Source organism: Mytilus edulis, chromosome 3 (assembly GCF_963676685.1).
Source record: "Mytilus edulis chromosome 3, xbMytEdul2.2, whole genome shotgun sequence".
Taxonomy (NCBI): Eukaryota; Metazoa; Mollusca; class Bivalvia; order Mytilida; family Mytilidae; genus Mytilus; species Mytilus edulis.
The window spans coordinates 2,355,489-2,383,081 of NC_092346.1; the positions used below are offsets into that span (position 1 = coordinate 2,355,489).

A 27,593-nucleotide genomic window follows, 5' to 3' on the forward strand; every position below is an offset into this window, starting at 1 on the left:
ACCACTGAACCATGAAAATGAGGTCAAGGTCAGATGACACCTTAGTCCTTCCATACACCAAATATACTAGACCTATTGCTTATAGTATCCGAGATATGGACTTGACCACCAAAACTTAACCTTGTTCACTGATCCATGAAATGAGGTCGAGGTCAAGTTTAAACTGTCTGACGGGCATGAGGACCTTGCAAGGTACGCACATACTAAATATAGTTATTCAAGTACTTATAAGAGAGAATTTATCATTACAAAAAATCTTAAATTTTTTTTCAAGTAGTCACTGAACCATGAAAATGAGGTCAAGGACATTGGACATGTGACTGACGGAAAGAGGCATCTATATACAAAGTATGAAGCATCCAGGTCTTCTACCTTCCAAAATATAAAGCTTTTAAGAAGTGAGCTAACACCACCCATCACTATCCCTATGTCGAGCTTTCTGCAACAAAAGTTGCAGGCTCGACAATGCAGTAAAATTATCCAAAGTACCTACCCTGGATATTAAACATGCATTTGTTTGCACCTGATGTTTAGAGCATGTGGCTGTCGTTTGTTGATGTGGTTCACAAGTGTTTCTCATTTTTCTGCTTTTCCACTAGTCATTTTTGGGATTCTTCATGGCTTGCTGTGTAGTGTGAGCAAAGGGTGTGTTGAAGACCGTACATGTAATGGTTGATCTTTTACAAATTGTGACTTGATGGAGAGTAGTCTTGTACCACATCTTCTTATATCTATTTATGGAACCCGAAGGGGAAAACTCTTCATAGTATCCCAACAGCATGAACGAGTCAGAACTTGCTCTTCATTTTAAAATAAGCTGCAAGGATGGCTCTTCTACAGAGCTAGCTATAGTTTCACCTGGAAACTCGTTGGATGAGAAATTAATCAAACCAGGGACTACAATCTCATTTAGGACAATTCAAAGAAGCACTTGCAATTGCAAATAAATTGGGAATGTGTTCATGGGACAAAGATTAAACCACCCTTGTGTACAACGTTATAAAGGTACACAGCTACTGAAGAATGGTCAAAGTGCCTCTATCCAAACTTGTTGTTGATCCAAGTTTTGTGCACAAGTTTCACATTTGGTTGAGGCAAAAAACGAAAACCAATTTTGGGATGAAGGTAGACAGACATGGGTAAATCTAAAAGCTCCCTCCACTACGGTAAACAGTTACATTAATGACAAATAATTGAGACATCACAAACTATGAACTTCATAAAATTGACTGTATACATCCAATATTTAATAGCTTGGTAATTCTAGAGCCAAAACACCCTAAATATTGAATCGAATCTCCATTGTTGTTGACCGTTCTATTTGGGATATTAATTTTTCCACTATAAACTTGATAACAAAAATTCACAACTTTTTCCCCCAATCTTTAACAATGAAATGGAAAAGTATTAGTTTCCCTGATGACAACCTTCAGAATTATGACTTCTGAGCATAAGCAACACAACAGGTGCCACATGGAGCAGGACCTGCTTACTTCTCCACTGAGATAACTCCTGGGTTTTGGGTGGGGTTGGTGTTGATGGTGATGTCAGTTATCATCACTTTTAACAGAGAGCAACCTTAAACAATAAGCTGAGCCTTGTTATTCTGGATTTAAGTATAAAGTATAGAATCCCTAAAATCAAGAATGAAATTTAAATCATCTACAAATAAAACAATTTTTTTAGTATTTTAATAACATTTTTTTCATATAAAAGGATGAAAACCACAATGAAAAATGAAGATCACAGACAAAAATGAGTTTTTTCTTAACTGAAACAAAATACATAAATCTTTATCACTAACAAATATTGATTTCAGTGGTCTCGGCTGATATTTTTGCGACTTGAATTGTCTTTTCATGCACATGATTTTTGTATATCAATAACATGATGATATATGATGTAAGAATGGCGGGTCTCATTAGAAAACAGTTCTTTTGTTTAGTCGACTTCTTCCATCCGTGATGCATCATCTTCGTCTCCTTCTAATGGTGGCATTTCTTCTGTTGTTGTTTGTTCTACTGGTACATCTTCCTCATCAATTCCTGTAAAAAAAAATATAATCCAATTAATATGAATTGCATTAAAGATTTTTTTTTAATAAGTTCTCATGCAAATGTAATGAATCTTAATTAAAGAGTGTATCATTTTTTTTTAATCCTTTTTCTTGCCAACTTTTAAATATTTAATTTAATCTTGTGATTGGTTATTTTATTAAATTATAAGTGATCAATATTTATGAATATTCTGCATTTGGTTTCCCTTGATTGTCTTGTCATATTTAATGATACATGTGGTCCGAGAACACAATTAATTCGTAGTGCATTTCTTTTAGAACATAAATGAAAATTAAAAAATTCCCACCTGCGCTTTCTCAATGAAATTTTTACAGTGTGTTGTACTACTTTTGGGACAAATTATATCAAAATTATAGAAAATTTCATCGCCTCTAACTCAAAATATGGACAATTTTGTGTTTAGGGTGTCTTGAAATCTTTTGACAGCTTCCGAAGTGCTAATTTTTAACCTTTTTCAGCTGGACCAAATCACTACTTTTCTGTAAAATTCTGGACCCAAATTTTTTTACAGTGTAATTTCACCCCCCTACTTACAATTTGAGGCATTAAACATGGAGAAATAAATTTGGAAGAGGTATAAAAATTATTGGCAAGTAACCCACTGTTAACACTAGGGACTATATTCGTGAACAACGAAAATCAAGGGACGACAATTGTGGTCTCGGACCTAATAGGATAGAAAGAGTTGACAAATCTTAAAAAAACTTGGTATGACCAAAGCTTAATAAATTATAACACTACTTGCAAAGTTTCGTAACAATAGGATATATATTATAGACAATATGTTAAATTCTATACTCATCTTTGCGTGTTAAATTTTGACGTTAAAATTGAATAATTTCAACTATCAACATTTTGGGCTTTGAAAATTAAAATATTGCAAAAAAATACTTTTTAAATGCCCTAATATATCATTTATTATGTACTAAAAGCAATAGAGTACTCATTTGATTTATCAGAGTTAGCATAATTATTCAAAAGTCAAATTTATATCAGCCTGGGCCTAAAAATTGAGGTTTTTCAATGAAAGGGGGCCTTACATGAATATGTAATATTTTCCAGCAATTTTAAATTTGTGAAGCTTTTTGGTTATAAATAATCCTTACATATGTATTGAATGTACTTTAAATGGAAAGAAAAGTCACAAATAACATATCATATTAGTTTAAAAGGGTCTTAAGCCAAGTAAGACTGGAAAAAAATAAGGGTCAATTTAGGCCGTGCCACATATTTACATTAAAAAATGCATATTGAGGCTATAAGAAATAAAAAATTGTGTCTTTTTTATCATTTCTATACTCATGTGATATGATACAACAAATCTGAGCACAAAAAGGCTCTTGCAATTAACTTTTCTTACAGACAGTATGGTCTGATACAAAGATTTTTGCCTTTTTAATGAAAAACTTGATTGTAATTTTAGTCTCAACAGGCTTATATTTAAACCACTTGCTATCCTACAGAAGAAAAGAAAGATATTATGTGAGATGGAACAGGTACAATAGACATTGTAAAGTGCTTTTGATACAAATTTAGTGAGGTCTTTATTGTGGACTTCAAATTTTATGTACCAAGAACCCCACTTTTGACTTCATCCAAACAGGGCGTTAGACAAGGGTCATTTATACAACACATTTTGTACATATTGTCTGAGATAATCTTCTTTTCTGTAGATTCTGAGTTCAAAAACAAGTAAAAGAACTAGATAAAGGCATAGAAACACAAGTATTGACACATGAAAGCCTGTCAGATAGAAAGTCAGGATGCCATGTATGCATCAGTATTGAAAAAGCCTTGAAATGCCTATTTTGACCATAAAATGCCAAAATTGGTCATTTTTGCAGATATTCTATTAAATAAAAGTTTAAATCCTTTAGTTTCATGCTATTTGACAAATTGACACCACCAAATCATTTAGGGAAGATGCCAAAGTACAGATTCTATATTTACAGACTTCACCTCTTAGGTCCGAGAACACAATTAATTCGTAGTGCATTTCTTTTAGAACATAAATGAAAATTAAAAAATTCCCACCTGCGCTTTCTCAATGAAATTTTTACAGTGTGTTGTACTACTTTTGGGACAAATTATATCAAAATTATAGAAAATTTCATCGCCTCTAACTCAAAATATGGACAATTTTGTGTTTAGGGTGTCTTGAAATCTTTTGACAGCTTCCGAAGTGCTAATTTTTAACCTTTTTCAGCTGGACCAAATCACTACTTTTCTGTAAAATTCTGGACCCAAATTTTTTTACAGTGTAATTTCACCCCCCTACTTACAATTTGAGGCATTAAACATGGAGAAATAAATTTGGAAGAGGTATAAAAATTATTGGCAAGTAACCCACTGTTAACACTAGGGACTATATTCGTGAACAACGAAAATCAAGGGACGACAATTGTGGTCTCGGACCATGTATATTAACAGGTCAAGTCAACAGTACAGAAGGTAGAACAGAGCGTAAATTATTCCAGAACACTGGATCAGTATTTAAATCATTCCTTTTTGTTAATGTATTATATATATAAAGAAATACTTATGGCTTTCCTCATTTCATTTTTGATCTGACATTTTGCATGATTAGAATGCTGATGTATGAACAATTTTCATATATCATATCATACAGGTAAAGAGGGAATTCTGAAATACCAATTTGAATCTAGAATTAACAGTACAAGACGATCTTTCCCAATTATTTCAGATAGCATCAAATTATCACTTTCATAAACGGCCCTGATAAGAACACTTTATTACTGGGTAATAAACTTACCTAAACCAAGTTTGATCATTCTGTGAATTCTGTTGGCATGACTCTGTGGTTCCTCCAGTGAGAATCCTGATGCTAACAAAGAGGTTTCATACAACAACACAACTAAGTCTTTCACAGCTTTGTCATTCTTATCGGCATCTGATTTTTCCTTCAGAGATTTGACAATTGCATGCTCTGGATTAATTTCTAAATGTTTCTTGGCTGCCATGTAACCCATGGTGCTGGTATCTCTCAGAGCTTGGGCTTTCATGATCCTTTCCATGTTAGCCGACCACCCATATTGACTTGTTACAATGCAACAAGGGGAAGTAACCAGTCTGTTGGAAACGGTAACCTGTAAGAAAAATAAATGAGAATAATAATATTTTTCAATAGTGTTTCAACATTATTTTATATCAGTTAAAACTCATAAAGTACTGATACTTACACAGGTCTGCAGCAACAAGATCGTCATTTAATTTCTGTAACAGCAAACTGTGGAATTTCATTACTGTAGATGTGATATTTTGCCAAGGTTTAAAATTTTTACGGTTATATATTGTATGGGTCTTCTTAGGCCCCTTTCCTTAAACACTAAAGAAATCACTTATTTCCTTTTGTTTCATATATGTGCTTGTATGAATACTGATGTTTAGACAAAATAAACAACTCAGAAGTTTTTCACCTTTTATCAATACAATTTACAAATGTTCTTAATGACCTCAGGGCTATTCCAGAAAAAAATGAATGGGGGGTTGAAAGGCATATTATATTACTAATACATTGGTGATGGGTATCAGAGCAATTTTTCACACTATAATTCTCAATTACAATTATCTGGGTGGCGGGTGCTGACAAAAACTGCCTTCCAACCCCCCCCCCCCCCTACATTTTTTTCTGGAATAGCCCTCATCTAATCCTCTATAAATCAATAGATCTTTCTTACCTTCTCTACTTTCTTGTCCAGGATGTCCTTCATTACTTTACACAAGCCTTCGTAGGCAGCTTTGTCCTCCTCAAACTTTTTCTTTTCCTCCTCATCTTCTGGGAGTTCTAGACCCTCTTTGGTTACACTGACCAGATTTTTGCCATCATACTCTTTCAATTGCTGTACGGCATACTCATCAATGGGGTCTATCATGTAAATAACTTCAAGTCCTCGCTTCCTCAATCTCTCAACAAAGGCAGAGTTCTGAACAACATCTTTGGATTCACCTGTTAATAAATAATCACGCTTAAAAACATCTCATACATACAATATAGGAAAGCATAGAAATAACACCCACTCAGTGTATCAAAGGACTTTTTAACTATAAATTGTGGATATTTGTATTTCTAAAAATATTGTTTCAACTACAATGTAGGCGGCAAGTTTTCTGTTTGAATTGTTTCACATTATTTTTCATGTAAGGGGCCTTTTGATAGACTTTTTTTTTATGTTGAAATACAACATGTAGGCTGTTAGTATGTTGGTGGCTTTTAGATAGATGACTTTTTATCTTTGTTGAATGTTGAATACAGTGACCTGTAATTGCTTTTATCTTTAATTTTTTTTGATCTCGTCAGAAAGTTGTCTCATTGGCAATCATGCCCCATCTCCTTTAATAATAGACCTAATAACAAGAAGGACAGTCATATACAGTTCTGATTCCTTAAATTTCAACTTGTACTAGTAGAAAATAATTAGCAATTGTATATACTAGAATTCAATGTGCCAGGTTTTTTTTTCATATTGTGCTTTTTCCTCAAGTCAATATAATCAATATCTATTCACCAACAATAACCAATCTCTACCTGTGATGTAATAAATCATTTTCTGGTTTTCTTTCATTCTGGAAACATATTCTTTAAATGATGTCATTTCTTCTCCGGAACTGGAGGTGAAATATCTTAAATAATCAGCAATCTTCTTTCTGTTTGTGGAATCTTCATGAATTCCAAGCTGAAAATAAAAGTTATAGAAAGCATTAAAACCATGGTCGGACACGAGAAACAAGTATGCATTCACAGAACATAATTTTATGGTCATTACCAATAAGGCCAAAAAAAAATATATGTCTGTTTCCTGTTTCCCGACCGACCCTGACTCAAAGCCCCCGGGCCCTAGATCTTTTTATTCAATTCCGGGAAAAAAATCTTTTCCTGTCCGGAAAAATTCGTTTCCAGTCCGATTCAGATCCGTATTTTACTATACCCAAACAATCAAAATGGCTGCTCCCAGCACAAATGTGCTACAGTTAATGTTTAAAAAATGTCGGCACTGGGAGGATTATTCAATTAAAGCTTCTTTAAAGAGATTAAATGATTTTAGGGTACAAGACCCTAACCAAACATGACATTTAACCATCTGCAAATCTGACAGGGAGTGCAAAAATAATAATAATAAAAAAAAAAGAATTTAAAAAAAACCCGGACCTACCGACCCTGATATTTTTGCCTTGGCAGCAGGAAACAAACATATATTTTTTTTTGGCCTAACATTGCATTTTACTTGGCACAACTAATCACAAAATTAGAACTTGACCTGCCCCTTCAATACAATGTAAGCACTGAAGGGTTAAGAATGCTTCAATTATCAGTTGGGGGTAAAATGATATATTGCATGGTAGTAGCTGATTTAATAATCCTTGAAAAAGGAAGATACCTCAATTTTATGTTGAGATTTAACAATGACATTGATATTTTCAGAACAGATATTAAGATTCCTGCACCTTACAAAAGTTGTGCAATTTTCTTGACAAGTGTTACATCATTTTCTAACTTGAATATCTGATCATTAAATTCTTAGATCAATTTCTAGAAATATGTGAAAAAAGCTGGCATTTGATCATGGGTAAAGCTTTTCACAGGCCAAGCAACTAGAAAACTGTTGCAGAATTACAATATAGAAATAAAATATCTACCTTCAGGTTTTTGCCAAAGTGTTCATAAAACTTTTTGTAGTTGTCTTTGTCTTCTGCGATGTCATCAAATAACTCGATACATTTTTTCACCAAGTTCTTTCTGATAACTTTGAGAATTTTGCTTTGTTGTAACATCTCTCTGGAAATGTTGAGAGGCAAATCTTCCGAGTCGACGACACCTTTAACAAAATTGAGATATTCTGGGATGAGGTCTTCACAATTGTCCATGATAAATACTCTCCTTACATACAGCTTGATATTGTTCTTTTTCTTTTTGTTCTCAAACATGTCAAATGGGGCTCTCTTTGGAACAAACAGTAGAGCTCTGAATTCCAATTGTCCTTCTACCGAGAAATGCTGCAACAAGAAATAAAATCTAAAATGTCTGACCAAAATAATATGGGCAGGGTTCGACACTAACGCTAGCCCGCTAGCCCGAGACTAGTAACTTTTGTGTCGGGCTAGTAAATGTCCGTGGCGCGGTAGCCCGAGGGGCTAGTAAATTTATTTGTCATTGAACATCAATCTGTTGTACTTTCGGCAAAGTACAGTCCAAACGCCGGTCTATCTGACAACTTCGTCGAATATTGTCTACACTGGTTCCACGACCTCTATATTTACATACAGATACAGATACTGGAGGGTAAAATTTCTACCGTAAACCAGTCGCCATATATATAGTCAACTCGGCCTAAGATTACTCGGCCCTTAAAGTAAGAATGCACCACGTTTCAAGATAACCCGTTTTGAAATAAACAATAATTATACTGCATATACATTTTGGTTTTGTTATATTTTATCATTAATCACATCAGAGATCCTGATAAATCGTGTGCATAGTTTAGCCTTATCTATTACATAGTCGACTCGTCGCGTAAATAGTTTAAATTGGAAATGTCCTTTCGTTCTAAAAATAGAGCGTTGAAAGGTTCCCTGTTGAAATTTTCCTTTACTCCAAAGGTACACGTGGTGATGAAAACTTTTTCGAACTTCTCTGTCTTTATCGAATTAGCGTTTGTCATGTCGTCATAATTCATTTCGTATTGCTCGGGATTTATCATTACAGTTGCAATGGACTGAAACGAAAGTAAATTCCGGTAATAATATTAAATGTGATTAGCTTCTTTTTGAGAGCTGAGGGGTGACGATGATAACAAGACTAACTTAAGCCATTGGTATCAGAAAGCGTCCATTGCACGTACCGGGATGTATGCATGTCGTAATGCATTAATAAAAAGAGGGTTAAAACTCGTCATGAGACAAATAAGTCCGATATTACTCTGACGTCCAACGGCTGTTTTGCCAGACAAGCTGGGGCCGTGGGACGTCAGTGCTCCTCCCACGGCCCTAGCTTGTCTGGCAAAACAGCCGTTGGACGTCAGAGTAATCTCGGACTAGAGACAAATCAGTTGGAACATGAAGACTCAGCATCAGAAACCAAAAGTAAAATAGGGGACAAGTCAACTTATTTATGTAAATAAAATTAATCAAAAACATTGGTTGATGAGTTTTTTGTAAGCAAAAAAAGGGTCCCATGAAATTGTCTTCTTATACTTTATTTCACAATTCATCTGTATAATTTCGTTCAGGAACAGAATATCACATTTTTAAACTATAAAATAGTGTCCCCATTAGTGAAAAATTGTCCCAAGTGCTTGGACATAATTTCATGGATGTCTTATAAAAATATGTCACAAGGGACAATTTTTCATAGTGTAGCTATTTTTTTCTGTCCCTAAAAAAGTGAAATAATTTAGCAATCATTGAAATGTTTTAATCAATTCATTAACAGTAAAAATGCAAGTTTTGACAAACAAATTCCTGCCGTTAGATTTCTTGGGTGTTAATTTTTTTTTTTTTTTTTTTTTTTTTTTTTTTATGAAGATAACAAGTATGAAATAGTTATTTTTCAAACTGAAAACATCTTCTTAAAAGGCCTCAGAATGCAGGATTTTGCATCTAAATTTCAAAAAATTTATGGGGGGGCATGCCCCCAGACCCCCCTAGCAAGTTCGCGGGCCTACGGCCCACTCACCGGGCTACCTGACACAGAACAGGGCTAGTTGAATATAATTTTTACTAGCCCTGCGGGCTAGTGCCTACAAAAGTTAGTGTCAACCCCTGATGGGAGTCGCATGCAAAATTGTTTAAAAATACTAAGTTCAAAGATTATAAATTATTCTCAGTTATGAATTTAAAGTACAACATGTGAGCTGAATACTTTAAACATTATAGCAATTTAATAAATATCTTTGTAAATAAATAATATGAACAATACAACAAAAATTTAAAACCACGACAATATACATGTACGTACATGTAATAAATAGCAGTATAAATAGATTGGTAAATGTATGGGTTAGCTTTTCACCATAAATGGAAACCAAACTGTTGAATTCTATGGTATCATCTACAAGATATTCTTGGAACTTTTAACAAAACATAATATTAACAATTCAATGAAATTATAAAATTTGTCATCAAGTAAGAGATTATTTCTACTGGCGATGTTAAACTGACGAGAGATAATACCAACCTTGACAGCCAAATGATCCTCCCAATCATTGGTCAGAGATTTGTAGAACTCTCCATACTCCTCTTGTGTAATATCATCTGGGTTTCTGGTCCAGATTGGTTTCATTTTATTCAATTCTTCATCTTCAGTGTATTTTTCCTTGATTTTCTTCTTTTTCTTCTTATCTTTGTCTTTATCCTCATCTTCATCATCTTCCTCAAGATCTTCTACTTTTGGTTTGTCATCCTGGAAAGAGGATTTATTTAAATGTTAACTTTCATTCTCAATTAAAGTCTTCTAAAGAAATTTAAAAGTTTAAACAATAAACATGTTAAACTACAGAAACTATTTACACATTCTTTTCAATATAATGGAATTTAGACGACTGTCATAAAAGTGAAAGGTTTAGCAAACTATAAAACCAGGTTCAATGCACCATTTTCTAAACAAGAAAATGTATTCCAAGTCTGGAATAAGACAGTAGTTATCCATTCGTTTGACCTGTTTAATTAAGCTTTTGATAAAGGACATTTCAAATTTTCCTCAAGAGTTCAGTATTTTTGTAATTTTACTTTAGAATATATATGGTGGAGGAACAGAGAATCGTGACAGTATACTATTTTGACAAGTGAAGATAAACATTTTTAATCGTTCTATTGATCCAGTTGTAAATCATTTTCCACATTTAATTACCTTTTTCTCCTCATCTTCATCTTCCTTCTTTTCCTCTTCTTCATCATCTGATACTTCTTTGTCACGTTCCTTCTCTACCAACAATTTGATTGGATAACCAATGAACTGACTGTGTTTCTTCACAACTTCTTTGATTCTTTTTTCATCCATATATTCAGTCTGGTCTTCTTTCATGTAAAGTGTTATCTTGGTACCTCTGCCGACAGACTCGCCGCCTAGAAATATATTTAATGATTATGAATTCATGAACACAATGACCAATTTGGATCAAATGTAATTAAGACTTGTTAATTGCATGCACATGAAGTTCGAATGTCACAAACAAACCTGTGTTCTCCAAGTTAAAAATTCTGCAATCTACATTATAGATCTACATGATGGACACTGAACATAAATTTTTTAATTTAATCACGTTATTCGTACTATTATATTTATGAGGAAAAGGCAGGAAAGTTATACATTTGTAGTGTACATGGAAAAGTACTTTTTTTAAATCTACAAGTACACATTAAAATCACTATGATCAACAAGAGTGAAACTAAGCTGTAATGAAAAAATTTCCAACTCAATGTACATGTACCTTCATCTGATAATAATTCTCTATACCTGATACTGTTTTGACTGTAAATGATCCACCAGCTGCTGATTCCCAGATATATTCCTCATCATCGTTGTTCCTTGTCTGGACAACTACTTTATCAGCAACAAGGTAGGCAGAGTAGAAACCTACACCAAACTGTCCAATCATAGAAATATCAGCTCCAGCTTGAAGAGCCTCCATGAAAGCTTTAGTACCAGACTTGGCAATGGTACCCAGGTTATTGACCAAATCAGCTTTGGTCATTCCAATACCAGTATCAATGATGGTCAGTGTGTTGTTGTCCTTGTCTGGTATGATTCTGATTTCCAGATCTTTTCCAAGGTCCAGTTTTGAAGGATCGGTCAAACTTTCATATCTGATCTTATCCAAAGCATCAGATGAGTTGGAGATCAATTCTCTCAAGAAGATTTCTTTGTTGGAATAGAAAGTATTGATGATCAAACTCATCAGCTGGGCAATTTCTGCCTGGAAGGCAAAAGTTTCAACCTCTCCTTCTTCCATCGTTTGTTCTGGTTCTGGCATCTGAAAATTTGAACAGTTAAATTATAAGATTTTTTTCTACACCTTCAATCACACTAAACAAGTTTGCTTCAACTTCACTTTTTTTCTTGACTAAGATATTTTAAGTAAAAGAGCCAACCTCCCCTCCCCCTTTTTATCATCATGTATCATCCAAAGAACTGAAAATGAAAGGTTCTTTTGTATTTTAATTTTTCTTATTTCCTAAACAATCAAGATAATAGTTTCTATGGTCAAAATTTTGTACATACTCAATTTGATTCATTATTTAAATGTTTTTAATTCCAGAAACTTCCATTTTATATTCATAAACATTCATTTTGCCCTGAATCAAAGGAAATTCCTGTTTTTTCCCTATATAATTTATGGAAATGGAAGACAAAAATAGAGGGTGTCCTCACAACTAATCTTTGAAAATTATTTTGCTTATTACCAAAAAAAATAATTCTACAGTAAATACTCAGTAAATAAAAAAATCAAAGAAAGAACTAAAGAATTTTGCATATTTCTTTTAAAGATATTATAAGACATTCCTTTTTTGTTTGTTATTGCATTATTTCATGTCCGGCTTGGACACATGCGATCATGTTTCCATTTTTTTTATTGTATCTCTCTCCCCCTTTTATGTTTTTTCTATTAATAATCTTTTTTTTTTATGAAAAATATGCATACAGTAAATATATAAAATGCTTTTAAATTGAATGCTTTGCCTAATATATATTTCTACATGTCTAAACTTACCGTGGCGTTGTATGGTGTTCCTCTCTAGAAAGTACTTGTACGCCGGTTTTTCTTGTGAAGTTCCTTGTGGCTTGACCACGCTTAAAAAGACAGATATTGTGTAGGAATATTGCGGTGTTAAAAAATTGATATTAATGTTCATGAATAATAATTTAACTCAGAAAGTAAATCAATGACGAAAATTTGTGGAATAAATGTTAATATCAAGAGAAAACTATACTCTTAAGCGATTCTATTTAATATCATGCATGGACTAGTTCACCGGATAGCGTAATTTACCGTAGTTATTCGCCTTCTTCAAGAATTTTCTACGGAAGTGACGTCAAATTCCAGAATATTCGACCTCTTTTTGAAGACTCGGTAAAATCCGTTAGTCATTGATTAAATTCGTGACCAATAGAAAGGAACAAACATAACACGGAATTTTCCGATATTTTCTAGTAAAAACGTAAATCTTATGAATTGAAACCGAAAGTACATTTCTTATCATTTAAAACAAGAAATAGCTTTTCTAAAGAGCTTGCCTTTCATAGATTATTTTGTTGAAAATTGATTTATTTTTATTTTAGTGGAGTGACAAATCGGGAAAAGTTGCTTATTTAAAGAGTTTAATGGACCGAAATACCTCACGGCTGAAAATTCACATGAAGATAGAGTAAATATTATACTTTCATTTTAGCTTTGTCGTAGAGTTTTCCCACGGTGCAGTCTTTTGTAAAATCGGTTCAAGTGTGATTTTCAGATTTTTTTCTTTTCAATTTCATCACGGGAACGCTTATCATTAATTCCCGAAACTAAATGGTATCAGACGAAAGAGTGAAATGTCAGCTTTTAATTGACATCAAACTTTTATATTATATGAACATATTCCCGTTTGAATGGTTTTACACTAAAACATTTGGGGCCCTTTATAGCTTGTTTTTCGGTGTGAGCCAAGGCTCCGTGTTGAAGACCGTACATTGACCTATAGTGGAATTTACTTTTATTAATTGTTATTTTGATGGAGAGTTGTCTCATTGGCACTCACACTACATCTTCCTATATCTATATAAATTGAGTGAATTTGACGATATTCAAATGTATATGTAACATTTTTTTTCAATCTTACCGTCTGTCAAAGTACATTACATTTCTTATGTATATCACCAATAGTAAATTTTCACAAAAAATAGTGGAACTACTTTTTATAAAACGCATCACATAGCAGTATAACTACTCAATTTTCACCGAAATAAGTCATGTAACACTCTCTTTTCCTATTTCCCCGTCATATGAAATGCAATGAAGTTTTATAAATAAGCCGAATATATATTCATTGGCGGATCCAGGGGCGGGTTCCGGGGGTTGGAACCCCCCTTTTGTTTGGCCGATCAATGCATTTGAATGGGAGCATAATTATAGTTGGAACCCCCCCCCCCTTTTTTTTGCTCTGGGTTGGGACCCCCCTTTTTAAAATGGTTGGATCCGCGCCTGTTTATTTGTATCAATAGTTGTGTCTATGTGCTTGAATAAGTACCGATTCTAAGGTTTAATAACTTTTGAGGTGCTTTTATTCTTGTTTTTCGAAAAGATCAATTTTAACCCACATTGGAACATATCCGAAATTCCGGAAAATTATTGTGACGTCAGTGCTAATTCCATTAAATAAGAACGAGTAAAGTAGCTTAGGTCGTGTTATTAAGCCTTTACATGTCCAAGAACATTTTGATGCATTTAAATTAGGAAAAAAACCTTGCGTGTAATGATGAATCAACTTGCATTAAAACACCGGCGCTCCATGGCTTTACCATGACTGGTAAAAATATCTATTCTGAAGACAAAAGTCATACAACATCAACATGCTAAGCAATTAAGGCACATCGAGTCATTTGAGCGTGCCGATATTGTTTTCAGTTACATTTGTTTTCAGAGATTTCAAATTGTGAAAATCTGTTTACGATCGTTCGAAATTTCAAACTATTTCTATCTCTACAATGTATTCCAACCTCTCTGATAAATATTGCCTGGTTATTAGATGACAATTATTTTCATATGGATAATGATTACAATACACTCTCATGTGATACTGAACGGAAATGTATACTTTAGCTGAGTGTGTGATATTCCTTTATGAAAAACCAGTACACCCCTGATCAGATAGATGGTATTGGTATTGGAACTGTCCAAAGTCTTAAGGTACAACAGTCATAGAGATTTGGCCAATGACTCAGTCTGCTTTAAAACCATAGTCCAAAAAATATGTGGTAAGATTGCCAACTATTAGACAAATCTCCACAAGAGACCAAAAATTACACAAACATACATTTACAACTATAGGTTACCGTACAGCCTTCAACAAAGCCCATACCGCATAGTCAGTAATAAAGGGCCTGAATTGAAAAATGTAAAACGAGAAATAAAGCAGCCTTATTAATGTACAAAATAAACGAACAACAAAAATGTAACCCAGCAACAAATGACAATCACCGAATAACAGGCTCCTGACTTGGGACAGCCACATACAGAATATGGCGAGGTTAAACATGTCAGCGGGCGCCCAACCCTCCCCTTACATCGGATATTGGTGAATTTGGTGTACATAAAAAGAAGACGTGGTATGATTGCCAATGGGACAACTCTAAACAAGGGACCAAATGACACAGAAATTTACAACTTTAGGTTACCGTAAAACCTTCAACAATGATCAAATCCCATACTGCATATTCAGCTATAAAAGGCGTCAAAGGAACAATAAGGTTTATTTCAAATGGTGGTCGATCTAAATTGTTCTTCAAGTCATTGAATGCAGTTCAATACACCAGAAAATAAACATGGGTGGATAAGATTTGTAGGTACATTGTAACTATGCACTATCGCACTACAATGATTTTGATTTGCAAGACCATGACGAAATATTTCTAACGGGATTTTTTTTAAATCTATAGACTGTGAAGCAACTGTGTACATGATATATAAGTGAATGAAGAGGCAGATAGAAGAATTATTCTGCCGCCTCTGTTTGCCAATGAACAGATATTGAAAAGTTATTCCAGGGGTTGCATCATATTAAAATCAAGACAGTTATGTTTTATTTCTAATAAGGTCTTTTCCTCATATGTCAAACATGATGAATTGTGATTTCAGACTGGATACATTTCTTCAACCAAAGCCACAAGACAGATTTTACCTATTCACGACTAATGCAACTTTTTTTTAAAAGTTATTGGACCCCTGATGTCTGGCACACCAACAGCAGCTCGCGCTCTTACAGGATGCGACACGTCTTCTCTAATCGAAATTGGCAAAGGAAGACAATTACAAGGGGTCGGGAAAAAACATGCATGTATAAACATGTGTCATTCTAGCTGGTTCTTATATTGACACATATGTTCACCGTGGATCAAAATGACCCCAGAAGCAATGGTCAATCAGTACATGGTGATCTGAATAAACTCATGAGTATTGTCGGCGCCATACAATGACATCCACTTTGTTTTCTAATATTCCGTTACCTTTTCAAATTGATGTGCATATTGATGTCTAGTGTTGGTGTATTATAATTATACAGCAACTTTTGAAGCGTAATATCTCTGTGAACCTTTGTTCACATATATATCGGGCTTTCAAGTCTACTATATATTCCATTGTTTATAAGAAGATGTGGTATGAGTTCCAATGTGACAACTCTCCATCCAGGTCATAATTTGTAAAATTTAACCATTATTGGTCAAAGTACGGTCTTCAACACGGAGCCTTGGCTCACACCGAACAGTAAGGTTAGTTAAGTTACTGCCCTTGTACTACATTGGCATGTAGGGTAGTAACAAAGATTTTCCACTTTTGTCGGACGTTGGCAGTTTTCTGTAGTGTGCCCCATGTCTGTTGATATTAACTAGCCTCTGCCTCTACAGTTCTTTTCCATGTCATTTTGGGTCTTCCTCTCTTTCTTTTACCTTCTGGGGTCCAGTGGAGTGCTGTCTTTGTGATATCCCCCTGGCCTTTCCGTAGGACATGCCCAATCCACCTCCAGCGTCTTATCATTATAGTTGTGGCTATATCTTGTTGTTGGTATCTGATGAAAAGGTTCTCGTTTGAATTTTTTGTGGCCAAAAGATTCGCAGAATCCTTCTCAGACTTTTGGTATGGAATACAGACAGCTTACCGAACAGAAAAGGCCCCCCAAAAATGACTAATGTTAAACCATTTAAATGGAAAAAACCATTGCAACGGTCTAATCTATATATAAAAAAACTACAAACGAGAAACATTTATGAACCACATCAACAAACGAAAACCATGTCTGTCGTTATTTTATAAAAAAAAAAGGGGGGGGGGGGGTTTCACATCTTCTCAATGTGCTATTGCTCTAGTACTAATTTATTTATTAACATAAAAACAAACTTCATATCCTATAGTGTCCTGAATTCGAACATTAAGATTAATTTTTATAGTTCTAACATACTTTTAAGTTTAAATAATCAGCCAAGAATTTCATCATTTTTTTCATTACATCATGGACCGGGTGTTAACTTTACAGTTCGTATTTCTACTCTCACTGGGGTAAAGCTGATGACCGTAACTGCATTCACAGTCATCCCAAGATGTCGGATGAAAAATTAGGTCAGTATCTGTATTGTCTGTTAAAGTGTTTCTATATCATTTTCTTTACAAATCATATGTTGGTACGATAAAAGATTCACATGGAAATCACTAATGACTACCGAGAAATGTGCACGAAACAGAAATTTCGATTTGAAAAAATCGCCAAGATGACCGTAAATCACAATAGAGATGACCGTAACAGAATCAGCGATTCATAACAAGGGTGACCGTAATTGGTTTTAAGATGACCGTAATTTATAAATGATGATCGTAACTTTTAAAGGATGACCGTCAATTTTATGAAATATCCTTATTTTAAAATATAACTACCTTTTTTTTGTATCAAATGATTAATTGTGTTGGTATAAACTTATTTATATGAGAGTATTATCCTAGGTAGAAGAACATACTTGACGTGCTTCAAATAAATAGTTCTCGATATGTATCTTCTTGTCGAGCCTGCAACTTTTGTTGCAGAAAGCTCGACATAGGGATGGTAGTGATCAGGCGGCGGCGGCGTTAGCTCACTTCTTAAAAGCTTTATATTTTAGAAGGTTGAAGACCTGGATGCTTCATACTTTGTATATAAATGTGTTATGTTAAGAAGTTGCCGTCAGTCAGTACATGTCCTATGTCCTTGACCTCATTTTCATGGTTCTGTGACCACTTTGTAATTGTGAATTCTTTCTTATTATAAGTAATAGGATAACTATATTTGGTATGTGCGTACCTTGCAAGGTATCTTTGTTTAGTTATATTGGTTAATGTTAAGATTATGTGACAGTTGTAATAAAGCTTTATATTTAGGACTATCACCATAATATCAATGATTAGTAAAGAAGGCGAGACATTTCAGCGTGTGCACTCATGTTTACGGTAGAGGGTTTAATTGCATGAACCCCCCGAGAGGTTCATGCTTATATATTGGCGAGTTTTGGATGTGTCTATGGGCCACTCGATATCTCTCGGCCGGAAGTCAGAATAAAATTCTCGGAACGTCTCGAAAGTTTTCGGTCATCTTTACAGGTCTTCACAGGTTGTTATCTACGTCTTTGATATGGTCCCTTGATGGCCCTTGACGACGCAATTATATTTGTTTTAAAACGACCACTGCACACTGTGTGTATCTGTGTCAATTATAACGTGGTATTGTCTGTTGTCTCGATAACATGTAAACAAATTATGTTTGAAGATTTAACCACGGGATACTGTGTATTTCATCATAGACTTACGGGATAGAACATTCTGTTTAAAATGTTAATTTTAGATCGGAAAACAGAAAGATAATATTCTTATCAAAAGAATTTAATTCAATCGGAATCAAAGAAATATATAAAAAATATATAATACTTTATTTATGTTTCTGAAGAAACTAACAATGATTGAAATCAGAATATTTTCAGAGTTTCAATTAAGAAATAAGTATTTTATATGACAAGATACTCTGCTTTGGTATTTTAAATATTCATTTGTAAAGGAAACATAAAAATTAAATCCAAATGAATTCTTGCATCCTACAAAAAATGTTTATAAACAATAATCATTATATTTCTACGTTAATTATTTCATACCATTTTAGTATTTAGCCGGGTTTTATGAGTAATTATTATTTATTTTTTTTGTATTATAATATTTATATCCATAAAACGGAAAGTAAAATAAATGCATTAAATATTTAAATTTTTAACGGTCGTGAACAAAAATACTTGTGTGTTTTCAATTCATAAAACATGATTTTAAATCGTTGCAGCTCACAACAACCGCAAAAATAATTTACAATAATCACAATAAAATTTAATTACAACCATAATGTTGATTATTTTATACTGTTTTAGTATGGATTTAGAAGTCTTTGCTTATATTTTGTATAGTAATATATTCACATAGTGGAATGTTAGAATTTAAAAGAAGATTCATTCGATAAATAAAATGTCCATCCGTAAATACTTGACGTTCGTGTTTATTGATATTATATATATTCAAAAGAATTTGAAAAAAAAAATACTGACCGGAACGTTAGTTATTTATAAAATTTTAATTCAATTTTTGTTTGTTTGTTTTGATAGTTTAACCTTATAGCATCTACATATTTGTACCGTATGGTACGGTTTTGAAAATTGTATTCATTGTGTTGACCAACTATCCTACACGTCTTGATTCATTCACATTATAGATCACATTTCAAAAACACACTATCGGTTTGCGTTCTCACAAATTCCGGATAAAATGTCAATGAATCCTGAGTCAAAACATTTAGTGTAGGCCGTTTGACATTCGAATTCAACTATTAGATTAAGATATGTGATGACGCAAATGTGTATTCTTTTCCTGATCTTTCTATTTACTATTTCGTGCGCTAAAATACTACTTGCATGCAATACTATTAAATTCACTCGTGAAAGCTTATTTTCGTTTTTGTTATCTAAATTCAGGACACGGCAGAAAGAGCTTAACATATGACTTTCAAGCACGATCATTACTAACGGTATTCTAACCTCGAGTTGTTTCTCTTTTGTTTTCTTTTTTGAGTCATGTACTATTATAAACTTTGACCTTTTCGAAAAGCTAAGGATTGTCTACCCAAGGAATAGATTCCTTAACTTTGTAATGTATTTAGCCTTTTAACTTTTTTCATTCGAGCGTCACTGATGCTTTTTTTGTAGACTTAACTCGTGTCTGGCGTACATCATTTTAATTCTGGTATCTTTTTATATCTACATACCTTTTTATATATTTTTTTTTAAAGTGTGCACAGGTTTATAAACTTCTGAATTAAGAAATTCGTCGGGAAAACTAAGTTTCCCTGTAGAATGTTTGAATTGATTTAAGTAAAATCAGGAAATCCTGAAAGTTTGAGATGTTTTATGAGACCAAAATAAGTCTCTTCATAAGAGGTCCCAATCAATTGCATGCCACAGGTTTCACCGCATACAACATTTAACATGAGTAAAGACAGCTTCAAATACGAGTCGGATAAGATAGATAAAATAAATGCATCCTGAATTCCAGATTATAAAGCAAACTGAGTGCATAAAATATTGCGATAGGTTTGTGCAATTTGCATAAGTCATCTGGTTAGTAGGATTGCCAAAGGGTTATAATCGAGAGAAAAAATATGTGAATTCCCAAGTGATAAATATAATAGTCGAGCTTTAAAATAGCTATTCAAATAGAAGCTGTAAATATATACTTTCAACTGGCTTCTTCTTTTTACAGTCAATTATTTCAATTCAAAAGCAAACACAAATTCAGCAACAATCTTTTGGTGACCCAGCAGTCAGCGGTCTTAGGTTCATGTATTGCTTTTCTTTTTTTAAAGAAAGCAACTTGTTTTTAAAATGAATTTGCAACAAGACATGCACATGAACAAGTTGGGGAAAAATGCAACAAAAGCGCGATAAAATGACACCTTACAAGTATAATAAAAAAAAAGGCGGTGCACAGCCTACCTAAAAGTCAAGAGATTTTTTTTTTATTTCTGGGATTCCTTTAAATGACATATAATAAATACACCTTTTTAAAAATGCTAATGCATGTACACCCATTGATATTATATCGTCTTTGAAAATGTTTGTTTTGAATGATACGACCAAACTAGCAAAATAGATCCTTAAAATAGTCTTGTACGAATAGCGTATCACAAGGGGGAACCTTGTCAATTTATATATATACAGCAATGTTGTTAATATATCACGACAAATTAAGATTTTAATCTGTTTCCTCTGGAACCATACACATGGGCTCGATTACCGGATATTCAAACGTTTAATTTGTGTTTTTTTTATGGGCATTATGTTTTCTGGACTGTGCGTCCGTTCGTCTGTTCGTTTGTCTGTATGTCCAGCTTCAGGTTAAAATTCTTGATCGAGGAAGTTTTTGATAACGTTGAAGTCAACTTGAAACTTAGTACACATTTTCCGTACGATATGATCTTTCTAATTCTAATGCCAAATTACAGTTTTATCCCATTTTTACGGTCCACTGAACATAGAAAATGATAGTGTAGATGAGGCATCCGTGGACACATTCATGTTTGAAATTCTTCAACTTTTCGTCGTATCGCTGTCAATTTGTATTAAAATTTTAACGTCGTTATCAATGAATATTTCATTGTTTTCGAGAAATATGCAATTTACTATCATTGTCATGAACCCAAAATACGGCAAATAGTTCAAAACAATTTAATGAAACATATTTATATCCGCTAACCGAGACAAACTCAACAAAAAGCTATGAATACAAATACGGATATTTCTTAGAATTGACGGTCATCCTTTAAAAGTAACGGTCATCCTTTATAAATTACAGTCAGCCTTTACAAATTACGGTCATCCTTTACAAGTTACGGTCATCTTTTTACCAATCACGGTCATCCTTGTTATATGTTACGGTCATCTTGAAAATATTTTGATGATGATTTACGGTCATCTTAGCGATTTTTTCAAATAGAATTTCCCGTTTCATGCACATTTCTCGGTAGTAATTAGTGATTTCCGTGTGAATCTTTTATAAATTTACATCGTATCAATGTATGCTTTGTAAAGAAAATGATATAGAAACACTTTAACAGACAATACAGAGACTGACCTAATTTTTCATCCGACATCTTGGGATGACCGTGAATGCAGTTACGGTCATCAGCTTTACCCCAGTGACTCTGGCATTTAAACAAAACTTTCCAGTTTGTTTTCTTCAAATTTACTTTATTTGTTACCGTACTATTTGTAGTATCATCCATTTAAAATATCTATCTATAGGTCTTCTTGTTAGTCTTTGTTTTTTAGCTTGGTGTCAACCCCTTTTAAACGGATTTTAGCAATAAGTTCTTACATAATAGAAAAGAAAGGATAAAGAATATCCATCCATGACACGAAAGTCAGTTCCTGCACAGCAAAAACACAAAAGCAAAGGAATAGCGCCAAACTCCGGACAGTGATCGTTTCCGTTCCGGAACTGTTTTCCTTTACTCCATCAATACTCCGGACAGTGATCGTTTCCGTTCCGGAACTGTTTTCCTTTACTCCATCAATTAGTGTAGAGTAGTATTCGGGCCCGTATGCGGATCGGAACTGGAACTGCCGGGGATTAGTGTAGAGTAGTATTCGGGCCCATATGCGGATCGGAACTGGAACTGCCGGGGAGTTTGATTAGTGTAGAGTAGTATTCGGGCCCGTATGCGGATCGGAACTGGAACTGCCGGGGATTAGTGTAGAGTAGTATTCGGGCCCATATGCGGATCGGAACTGGAACTGCCGGGGAGTTTGATTAGTGTAGAGTAGTATTCGGGCCCGTATGCGGATCGGAACTGGAACTGCCGGGGAGTTTGTTAGTGTAGAGTAGTATTCGGGCCCGTATGCGGATCGGAACCGGAACTGCCGGGGAGTTTGTTAGTGTAGAGTAGTATTCGGGCCCGTATGCGGATCGGAACTGGAACTGCCGGGGAGTTTGGAATAGCGCTTTTATTGATGTATGTTCCGCTTTAACAACAAATTCCAGATTGGGCGCCCGCAAGCATGCTTATGTATGTGCCTTTCCCAAGTCAGGAGCCTGTAATTCAGTTGTCGTCGTGTGTTGTTGTGTAATCTATGGAAGATGCTGATACAGAGGCGAATTAAGAGGGGTCACGGGACCTGGGCCTTTTTCTGCATGACCGGAGCGGGTCCCTTCTTAGGTAGCACTCCACAGTTAGAAAATAAAATTAAAAATGAGCCACAAAATGTTTTATCATCTCCTATTCCTGGATTTCTAATACTTTAACCTAACTGTTTGTGTTGTACATGTGCATATGTATGTAATCAGTATATTCCATAGATTTGATTTTCAAAAGTTAAAAGAGTGAAAATAAATTCCTTTTATGTGTATCCATGGCAACATTCTGCATTTATTTACCATAAAATATTGCAAAAAGGGGGGTGGACATGTCACATATCCCCCCAAAATTTGGATCAAACTAGAATTTCAATGCCTTTGAGTAATACCTTTTTAGAAACTGTTTTCATAAATCTTCCTAATGATCAAATAAAAAATGGGTGTCTTTCGCCTCATTTTTTCGTAAAATCCAATCACAAAGTTCGTGCGATAAAAAGTTGGAAAAAAACATTACAATAATTGCCGGACCAATGTATGGTAGGGACATGCAAATACGGACTGTCATACAAAAAACAGCCTATATTACATACATTACATACTCTTGATGTTCATATAAACCCAATACAAAGGCTATTTTAATACTCAGCTATCCAAAAATGAATTTTATTGCACACTAGCTCTCATATTTGAAAAATCCACAGGGGACAAAATGCGAAACTACACACCTAACTGTGGAGTGCTACCCTAGGCAGTCAGTTGGCCCTCACTTATAAAAATTTCTGGATCCGCCACTGTGATATGAACATGTATGACACAAACTGTTAGGTTCATGTAGTAGAAAGCTAGGAATAGATGATTTTAATTTTATTTTCTTACTGTGGAGTACTGAGCTAATGTGTTTCCCTCGGTTTTATTTTGTAAACCGGATTTGTTTTGATTTGATTTATGACTTTTGGGCAGCAGTATACTACTTTTGCCCCTATCTATAACATACGATTTCATTTGTTTTATATTACCTTTGAAGCTTTTATTTTGCTTGTGATGATAATAAAGCAATATGATTGATTACTGGGTGTTTCAATAAATCACGGCTTCATAGAGCCATGCATACCAAGATGTTGTGTGTGGTGTTTTTTTTAAACGATTGTGTGATGATACGCATCTTTGAGAAGAGAAAATCTGAAATCAAAATTGTCCTAGCGACACCAGTGAATCAAAAAAGATTTTGTTTTATGTCATCATATACTGATTGGAAATGCCTAGCTAGCCCGGATGAAATTTTAAATTTGTGGATTTATTATGAACATATTAAACAATTAAATTAAATCAAAATTAATGTGAAGTCGTTCACATTTTGAATTGGTTGTATGGTCACATAACTGGTACTTATGCTATGATAAAGTGATATCAAATACTTATCGTGACAATTTATAACAAGCCGTCAAAGACTTTTTATGAAGTGTAGTCTGAGCAAATGAAAATGACCCTGATGCACCAAGGTGCAAACCAAGATGTTTACACTCAACCAAATTGTTTTCATAAGACAATTTTTCACAAATGTGTCTACCTGCTTTGTTGAATATCCGAACCTTTGGGTTTTTTATATTTATTTTTTAATGTGTATTTTCCAGGATGTTAAGTCTTGTTTGCAGTCTATTAATTAACAGATGTTGATCAAAGGACCAATTAATTAAGTCGTCTAGCTGCATACAATAGCAATTCACTGGTTTATCGTTTAAAAGTATAGCAGGGTCTTCATGCACTTTCTTGTAAATACTCCGGTAATTCATCTATGAATAAGTTAAACTTTAAACGACTGCAAACCGCGCGAACGATAACTAGTAAAGGCAAGTATGGACACTACATTCAAGCTTAAAACATCTCTAAATATGATCAAATATATGTTCCTCCTGAACATGCATGAAATATTTTCCACTGGACGTTACGCAATGAATACTGATCAAATATCAGGCAATCAATCTCTGAATTTAGATCGTGATTAAATATTTGACACAGCATATGTTTCTTGCACAGCAAATGATGTGGTAAAAAAAACCTGAAAAATTTGAAATTGGACCTTTATTTTTGTTATTATGGTCCCAGGGGGGCGGATCCAGCCATTTAAAAAGGGGGTTCCCAACACAGGACAAAAAGGGGGTCCAACTATATGTTCCCATTCAAATGCATTGATCGTCCAAAAAAGGGGGTTCCACTTGAACCCCCAGAACCCCCCCCCCCCCCCCCCGGGATCCGCCACTGGGTCCAATGTCCAAAATTGGTACTTGGTTATAGATCGATTCATTATATGGTTTAATTTAAGATTTAAATTATTTAATTAGCAAAACAGTGAAATTTATATTTTACACCTCAGTAATCACACTGGTTCAAACTAGATTTTCATTAGTATAAACTCTTGCATTAAATTTACTCACTATATTATTTCGCTCTTTTTATTGGATATAAACTTTTCCTTATTTGTTAATTGTTTATTTATACTATTGCAAAGTGTTTTCTTTACATTTTTGAATTTGATATTACGTTGAAATGACCCACCCTTCCTCCCTTGTTAAATTTTCAGCTTATTGTTTTATAAAACATAAATTATGTGTACCTGTCACGTATAGACAATTTCAGACAATATTGAGACAGTTAATTACTGAGATTGGTTTAGATGCTTGTTCATATTCTACACATAGTTTTAGGCGAGGGGGGGGGGGGGGGCTAGCTGGGCTTTTGCAGCCGAAGTACCTACTGAATTAATTCAATTGTACGGAGATAGGAAAAGCGATGCTTATAAAAGATATTTAAAATTTTCATTAGATGATAAGATTTCAGTAGCAGAAAAGATGACGGCACATATTTCAGATGTTTTATTATAAATTTTTACAGGGAATTTCTTTGAAAAAAGGGCGACCATTGTGTCAGCGTCCATACCTAAATATGTTAGTGGAATAGATGGGTGTACAACTCAGGCCTTTCCTGGTGCCACTATTGGTCGTCTTACTGAGTTAATTTCATCTGGGAAAGTAGATTTAATTTCATTAGATTTCGTTATAGTTCATGTTGGTACTAATAATATTTCTTCGTCTCAATCCGTAGATACTATTATATCATATTTCGAAGATTTAATTCACAAGTTAAAAAAGATGACATTTGCTAAGTTGATCTTTACTTCTATTCTTCCTAGACCAGTTGATCACATGAAAACTGGAGCTAAAGTTAATAAAGTTAATACTGAGTTAAAAAGATTGTGTAAAAGAAATAATTTATTATATTGTAATTTGTATAGGAGTTTCTTACTCGACAATATTCCAGATGCTTCCTTATTTGCTCCGAGAGATGGGCTTCATTTGAATTTTGCTGGTACAGAACTTTTCAGAAAAAAGATAATCAATAGTATTAAGCATCAGAGTATATAAATTGTAATGTGTTACAATTGTGTTTTTTATTTACTTCATACATGTATATTGTTTACTGTAATTATTCTTTTTTCTCTTTTCAGAGAACTTGCATCCTGAATATGATGCTGGTTTTCCTCTAACTACTCAAGATCTACATATATTTTGAGTTGGTTTGCTGTTTTGTCCTTTCATTATCTATACACATTTTGAAAGGATGGAGCTTATTTGAAGTGAGAAAAAGAGTGATGATAGTATGTCTGGTTTTTATCATCATTATAACTGTTTTGATAGTTATTATTTTATCTTTAATTTTTTTTGGCGGCCTTGCAGGCTTGGCGGATGTTTGCCAAAAAATTTGGTTATATATCTATGTTTATGTATTTTCATTTGTGTATTTAATTATTTATGATATATTGTATTTTGTAATATATTGAAAAAATATTTATATCAGGCAATACAAATTATACCTATTGACTTCCTTTTATTTCACCCACTTGATAATTACAAGTACATACAAAATTTTATTCATTTCATTTTTTTATTGAAGGACACAGTCAGAATCAGATAATATACAACAAAAAAACAACTTTCAAAAAATCATTGAAACATTGAATATGTTTAGAAACTCTATAAACATACCTTTATTTCAGTATTCCTGACGCTACTATTTCTACAATGATCTTTATTCACAAATACAACTGCGCTTTTTTATATATAGTCTATATATACGATTCGAGAATCAAAAGAACATTCTAAATCTAGAAAAATCTATAAATAACGAGAACATTTCTATTTTAGTAACAAGGTGAATTCCACTTTTCTGAAACATAAATATAAACAATGACTTTCACTAGTCTATCCATCTCATCTAGGATATTCTAGCACGATTCATTCACGTTACAGTTTAGGTTAAATAGACAATGTCAGATAAAAGTCAATTAATATCTTCATAAGTGTGTACTGCTCTTTATGTCTTTTATGGACCCTATATGGTATTTGGAGGGAAAACAATCTATAGTCTGTACTATTAGCAACACTGACGAGGCCAACGAAAGTCTTTCATGTATGTTTCCAATTGTTATTTTATCTTCTTCATTGTACTTTAGGCCACGCTTCTTTGTTGTCTCTTTTTTAAAGCATTGTCATATATTATCTCAGTATCCTTTTCCGTAATCTGTTTCTGTCAAGTCGATCCTCATTAAGGGAAAGACCGTTTAATT

At 33.8% G+C, this 27,593-nt stretch overlaps 1 protein-coding gene across 2 annotated transcripts; it reads right to left on the reverse strand.

The window, feature by feature from the left end:
• Positions 1-1,674: 1,674 nt before the first annotated feature.
• Positions 1,675-27,149, reverse strand: LOC139515618 (heat shock protein HSP 90-alpha-like). Of its 2 annotated transcripts, XM_071305242.1 has the most exons (10): positions 27,013-27,149; positions 12,803-12,882; positions 11,548-12,064; positions 10,942-11,156; positions 10,270-10,494; positions 7,734-8,090; positions 6,625-6,772; positions 5,777-6,045; positions 4,852-5,185; positions 1,675-2,045 (listed from the first exon to the last, which is right to left on the reverse strand). In XM_071305242.1, the coding sequence occupies exons 3-10, from the start codon at positions 12,062-12,064 to the stop codon at positions 1,942-1,944; spliced, it is 2,169 nt and encodes a 722-aa protein (XP_071161343.1). In that variant the 5' UTR covers positions 12,803-12,882; positions 27,013-27,149; the 3' UTR covers positions 1,675-1,941. The 2 variants fall into 2 exon arrangements, with proteins under 2 accessions (XP_071161343.1, XP_071161342.1); XM_071305241.1 differs by lacking the exon at positions 27,013-27,149 and having other exon boundaries at positions 12,803-13,814.
• Between the last annotated feature and the right edge of the window lie 444 nt (positions 27,150-27,593).